Source organism: Equus caballus, chromosome 7 (genome assembly GCF_041296265.1).
Source record: "Equus caballus isolate H_3958 breed thoroughbred chromosome 7, TB-T2T, whole genome shotgun sequence".
Lineage (NCBI taxonomy): Eukaryota > Metazoa > Chordata > Mammalia > Perissodactyla > Equidae > Equus > Equus caballus.
The window spans coordinates 76,202,344-76,209,363 of record NC_091690.1 but is presented as its reverse complement, the minus strand read 5'-3'; the positions used below and the strand labels follow the sequence as shown (position 1 = coordinate 76,209,363).

Here is a 7,020-nt window from a genome sequence, read left to right as displayed (position 1 = left end):
ACAGCAACAGAGATTGGATTGGTGGTTACTGAAGGGGAAGTGGGGTGAGTGGAGGGTGAAAGGGGTGATTAGGTTCACATATGTGGCGATGCATTGTTATTAGTCTTTGGGTGGTGAACATGATGTAATCTGCACAGAATTCAAAATACATTACGATGTACACCTTAAAGTTATATAATGTTATAATCCAATGTTACTGTGATAAAAAAGTTTATTTTTTAAAAAAAGATGTGTTTTGGTTATATTGATACTTCTTTCAGTAAACAACTAAAGTGTAGTATGGGTTGTCAGTTATTATGTTAATTTCCTTGATGTGTATCTTTTACTATATAATACTTTGGAAAAAAGAAATATTAACAACTTCCTGGTGTAGTATTCACCCAACAAGGTAAACACAGTATATGCAGTGCTTTCATACTCAGACTAAAACTATCTTCTAATATGTTGTTATTTAATTAACAAACATTTATTAATATGATTCTATATTTTGAGAACTTTGACTGGAATTTGGGATAAGGCAATAACAAAAACATACAGCCCTGTTTCTGACATTCAAGAGTACATTCTATGCATAAATATCATCTTTCTTGAATTTTTTTAACTTAAATTAAAATAACACTATGTCTAACATTCATATGTATTACATTAATTAAAGTATTTCTCCTTGACAAAACATTATGTCATTGATAAAGATATTTTGAATATTTTTTATAAACTGTTACTGTAGGTATATTATAAAATTAAAACAATATAGCTAATGTAACTATTAAAAAATAACCCATGAAAACTACTAAAGAGTAGTGCACCAAAAGATTAATAATATTTGACTTTGGGTAAGATTATGGGTGTATTTTTCCCACTTTTCTGCATTAACGAATTTTTTTACAATGAGAAAGTAAAAGCTGAAATGTATGTGTATTTTAAACTAAACCATATATCAAAAATATTTGAAAGTATAGACATTCCTATGACCAAGAAATTGCTGAAAAAGCCTACGATCTCCTTCTCTAGGAAGAACTGTCTTTCTTCATCCTCTGTCTTTGTATATTTTCTATATAGGAAATATATCATCTGTGCCTTGCTGATTTTTTCCTCTTTTTCTTAGCAAACTTTCCTGCTTAAAGAGCTTACTGTACAATAAGCCCTGTCCTCCTTCCCACGTCCAAACACACTCCTCCCTGGGACCACTGAACTGCATTAGGGAATTCTTTGAATCTCCATGGGATGGCCAAGAGTAAATAAGTAAAATAAGAACAGGCTATTATTTGTATGGTTTTCCAATTTCTTTTCTTGGAAAAGCATGGGATAAAGTTGGCCAATTTGCTCAGGCAAGGAATGGAGTCCCATGCTATGCGTTCCGCATTTTAGGTTCCATTTCTCTGTCATGTGCTTGAGAACAAGAGGAATTTCAATCTATGATGCTGTGAGTGACACAATTGCACTGCTGACTGAGATAAGTTTACCACTGCCATCTCCTGGCCAGACTAGATATATCAGGTCCCTGAGAATGAAGAAAGAGGCCAGTCCTAAGAAATGGTGGTTGTCCTCTGCCCCTAAATCTCCTTTTTTGCTCTAGAGAGTAAAAAATATCTCTCAGGATTTGCAAGAGGCTGAAGATGTTTGGCCACTGGGGACGATTATCGTAGAAAAGACAATCTTTCACAGCTGGGGCCAGCAAAGAGCAACCTTCTCCTGTGCCAGTCACTTCCACTGCTGTTTCTGGATACTGAGTAAGTTGGTAGTTAGAAATGTGTACCAGGTCAAGTGGAGATGAAAAGATATATCTTGACGTACAAAGATAAGCACAGCCAAAACATGTAGACTCCAGAAACAAAATTCCAAATCATAAGGAAAGAATATAAATATATTTTTGAGAGTGTCTGACTTTTAAATTCTAGAACTATGATTCAAGAAGAGTCATGATAAATTGGGGATCTGTTTTGGTACACTGAGAGGTTGAGGGTAGTCAGCAACATGCTGTTGGAGAAGTTGGGAGACCTGCAGATGTTTTACTTGAAGGAGAGAGGATCATGAGAGACTTGAGTCTTTGTGCTAATCTATCTGAAGATAGATAATTCACAAGTGGGGATAGTGGTTACAGGGAACGTGTTGCCTCAATAGGAGGAGGCCTTTCTGAAAATGAGAGTTGTGCTGTAATTAGACAGATAGGAGTGAAAAGACATCAACATGCATATAGTCAGCCGCCAGAAAGCTGTACTAAAGAATCCTGCTTTAGTGGGTGGGGGTGCAATTTGGAGAATAATCTCCAAAAGTTCCAAATTTAATTTTTTTTGTGCAGAAATTAGGGTTTTTGGGGCCACGAAAATACTCCAAATAATATTTGCAGGTGGTCATTTGATTTATGGAGAAATGTTTTGGAATGCTTAGCACAACACCACAAAAAGACTGGTAGATAAATTTGATTTAGACTTAATCAGGCAACCTCTATGCTGTCACTTTAAAAAAGAATTATTCACTGATGCACACTTTTGTCAACCCTAAAACTGGACTATAGTTTGTTGCTCTATTAGTTACTGGAAAGTGTGAAGTGTTCCCAGCAACAGCCTTTGTGTTGCAATGAGAATTTTGTTTTGGAAACTTCTTCTTCTGTCTCAGCTGCCTCTCAAGGCACCTCCACCTGAATGTACCTGTATGTTTGTCCGTTATTCTCCATGGAATCTCTTGGACAATTCTCGAAAAGGTCCGCTCCCTCATATTTGTCTTGTGTCAGCTTTTGCGAAAGACAAAAATTAGAATTTTTGCTTCTCTCCATCAGTAAGTAGCCCTGATTTCTGTATAAGGATTATGTCTGCCAACACTGCCTCCATATGGAGACCTAGGCTTCCAAACTCATTCACTTAATCTTACCTCTAGCCACTTGAGCATCTTCCTCAGTGCTCTCCTGGTGAAACACCCAGGTCTCTCTTCTTCTACGCCAGGTATTCTTTATCCTCTTAGTTTTGCTATGTTTTCAAACTGTCCTTATTTTCTACTGAGTGGAAAAGAGACCACCTGAGCAATGGGTGCTTATCTGACTGAGGAACTTACATATAAGAATTTTTTCCTGAGTCAGAATGATAATATACAAAAGTATGCAACTGTACTTGTCTATCTGGATAAAGTCTGTGTCCTGAAGCAATGTCATGTTTAAATATTCCTTGGTGAGAAGCAAGCTCAAGGTTAAGAGAGGTCATTCTAGTAGTGGAGTCATAACCATAGAAAGGGGACTTTAACTATTTTATCAAAGAAGTGTTGATGTATTCTGTAGAAATACCCAGTCCTGTTAGTCTAAAGTGAATGGTGGGTAAAGAGGAGAGAGAAAGTGGGGAGGAGAAAAAAGTGTGCACAGTGTTTTTTAGTGTTTCTCTGTCTAAAGAATTTTCCAAAGTTTTCTTTCTTTCTTTCTTTCAATTTGTTTTTTCTTATTTCCATGAACAGATTAGAAGAAGGAAGAGAAGATAGAGTGTGCAAGGAAGGAGAACACCACTAAGCAGCCTGAACGTGTTGATCTCTTCACAGGCACACTGTCCAAATACTCAGCTTTCACACTGTGGATATCACTGAGTGTGGGTGGGTGATTTTGCTAAAGTGTATACTGGTGAACCTTTCCATGGGTCTCCATATTAACATTTTCTCATTCATTTAAAGAATGATAACTAAGCTGATGAAATTGAATCTCCTATTTCTGTCATTCAATAATTGTATGACTGAATGAGAATACGATATAAAAGAGCACAGAGAACCACAGTTTGGAAGCTTTACCAGCCTGCTAAGAAGGCCCCAGAACTGCCATGTTTGTTACAAATGGCACCGTGTTCATGCCCTCCATGCTGACCTTTATTGGGATCCCCGGCCTGGAAACCGTACAGTGTTGGATTGGGATTCCATTCTGTGCTATGTATGTCATGGCTTTGATAGGAAATTCTCTACTTGTGATCATCATCAAATCTGAACCCAGTCTCCATGAGCCTATGTATATCTTCCTGGCCATGTTGGGAGCCACAGCCATCACCCTTAGCACCAGTATTGTCCCCACGATGCTTGGAATTTTCTGGTTGCACTTGCCAGAGATCTATTTTGATGCTTGCCTCTTTCAGATGTGGCTCATCCACACGTTTCAGGGTATTGAATCAGGAGTCCTGCTGGCCATGGCTCTGGACCGCTATGTAGCAATCTGTTATCCTCTGAGGCATGCTACCATATTCACTCGACAACTAGTTACTCATATTGGAGTCGGGGTAACATTGCCGCCTGCCGTTCTGGTAATCCCGTGTCTATTGCTCATTAAGTGTCGTCTGAAACTTTACCGAACAAGGTTAATATCCCACACTTACTGTGAACACATGGCCCTTGTGAAGCTGGCCACCGAAGATGTTTACGTCAATAAATTCTATGGTCTCCTTGGAGCTTTTATTGTTGGTGGCCTTGACTTCATTTTGATCACCCTCTCCTATATACAAATATTTGTCACTGTTTTCCACCTGCCCCAGAAAGAGGCACGTCTTAAGGCATTTAATACATGTGTTCCCCATATAAGTGTCTTCTTCCAATTCTATCTCCTGGCTTTTTTCTCCTTCTTTACTCACAGATCTGGATCTTATATCCCAGCATACATACATATCACCTTGTCCAACCTTTACCTTCTGGTTCCACCTTTCCTCAACCCCTTTGTCTATGGGGTGAAGACCAAGCACATCCGAGATAAGGTAGTAAAAGTATTCTTTTCCAAAGATCAGGCTTGACATTGGACAGAGGTAGTACCCCCTATGGATTTAATGGCTCATCTGTTGGACATATGTAATCTGAAAATCCAGTGAATGGTTTGGAGTATCCCCATGCTTGATGAATAAATTAATAAACATATAAATGATTGTGTTAAAAAATTCCGCAGGCTATTGACCTTAAGTCAGAAGGCAGTTAGAGGAAATTGAGGGAGATAGAAGAGCAGATAAGCTGCTGAAACACTAAATGATCGGCTAAAGGAATAGTCAGATCACACAACTCTCCTCATCACCTGAGACCAAGTCTGGATGGAATAGACAAATGTAGAGATCGTCTGGCACATCATAGTGGAACATAATACTCACATTGATTCTTTTGTACTCAGAACACCAAGATCAACTTCTTATCTAATATATATGTCCCTCTACATTCTTTCTTCAATAATTCTAAAATATTCTTTGTTAAATTTGTCCCATCAAAATCTATCCCTTGAATATGGCTTTTTGTCAAATTTTATTTGAACTTTGTCTGAAATAAATATCTATAAATAACTCCTTCTTCTTGAATGGCTTCAGGTAAAGAACTCTAAGTGAATATCTATGTCCAAGATGAGAAGAGCCATTTCAGACAGCCAGAAGAGACTATGATCACCGTTATGCCTTGGGATTTACACCTATCCCTATTAAGTAATTCATGCTATGATCAAATTAGTGATTTTCATGACGTGTAATATGTTTGCTCCAACAAATCTAGGAGTAGGGCATACAATACTATGTTTATTTTTTTACGTTCTTAGGTGTTCATTTAATTTCTTCCGTTGTATAGAGAGCAGTTTGAGAAAGGTCTGGTATTTGGGGTATTTTTATGAATGTGAAGGCAAGTTTTAGACTTATGGTAGATCATATTTTTCTAAAGCTTTGTTCAATCATTTTCCTGATTCAACAAACAGTAATGCTTTGACCTAAGAAAGATGGAGGTCTATGAAACTGAACAGAAATTCTGGAGGCTAGAATCCTCAAGGTATTTGTTTCCCAAGGTTTTTAATTTTTTTAATATAAAGTAAAATTCATTTTGTTCTGCATTAAGAGGCATATGCACTAACAGAAATATTTCATAGAGCAACCTCATTATGCAAGGCCACCACAAATGAGGGAAAATGGTCAAATATCTGCCAAGAATATTTGATAGAAAAATCAGATTCCAACATCGTAGGAAAATAATCATTGAGGAAATTGGTTAAATATTCAAGTTCTAGAGGCAAAATGAGCTCAGTTCAAAACTTTATTTTTCCACTTCCTAACTATATTGATTGGAAAAAATTTATTTTCACAAATTTAGCTGCCTAATCTATAAATATGGAAGAATAACTTATGTCTCATTGGGAACTATAGATGGTGGTTCTCATAGTGTACATAATATAATCAATATATTTATGTAATTCCCTTCACAAGGGACTTGGTAACTGGTAAAGACTCAATAGAGATTATCATGGTCATCGTGGTCATCATGAAAATCCTCATCACTGCTGTTGTGCTTAAGTAGAAATATTGTGCCACTGTTTTTTAAATAGTTTATTAATATCATTCTAAAACGTGATTTAAAAATGCAAATTTAAGGTTTTTTCATGACCTAGCTTATGATCACTTTTTGTAGACCTGCACTTGTTGAATGAAGTGTTATTTATATAGCTGCATCTATATACAGATACATGTATATTTGTTTGCATAGAGTCAAGTTCATTTTATTTGATTTTATCATTTATAATCTTACATTTACTTGCTTGTCTTTTTAGCTTTTGCTACAAGTGTGTTAATATGCCTCACTATGAATGTGGATTAGTGTATGTCTTCTCTTAGAGCTGCTGATTTTTTGATTTGTCTATTTTTAATCTATGGGTAGTTAGACACTTCCACTCATTGAATGTATAAAGACGTAAAGTTAGTGTACCTTCCTGGTTGCTTGACTCCTTTATCACTGTGAAATATTTCTCTTTCTCTAATAGTCCATCTTGTCTTAAAGTCTCACTTTTGTTATTTTCGAGTAACCTTTCTTCCACTTCACTAATTCTGTCTTCTCCTCTATAATTCTTCTTTCCTGCATTATTAGGTTTAGCTCTTGTAGTTTTATAATATTCATCTGATTTATTCTCTCTCTCTTTACTTATATTTTTATTGATTTTTTTATTTTATTATTTTCTTTATTGCAGTAACATTGGATTATAACATTATATAGCTTTCAGATGTACATTGTAATGTATTTGGAATTCTGTGTAGATTACATCATGTTCACCATTCGAAA

At 36.3% G+C, this 7,020-nt stretch overlaps 1 protein-coding gene across 1 annotated transcript; it reads left to right on the top strand.

Annotated features, from left to right (window-relative positions):
- Positions 1–3,791: 3,791 nt before the first annotated feature.
- OR52A32 (olfactory receptor family 52 subfamily A member 32) lies at positions 3,792–4,742 on the top strand. The gene has a single exon (NM_001391379.1). The coding sequence runs from the start codon at positions 3,792–3,794 to the stop codon at positions 4,740–4,742; it is 951 nt and encodes a 316-aa protein (NP_001378308.1).
- The last annotated feature ends 2,278 nt before the right edge of the window (positions 4,743–7,020 follow it).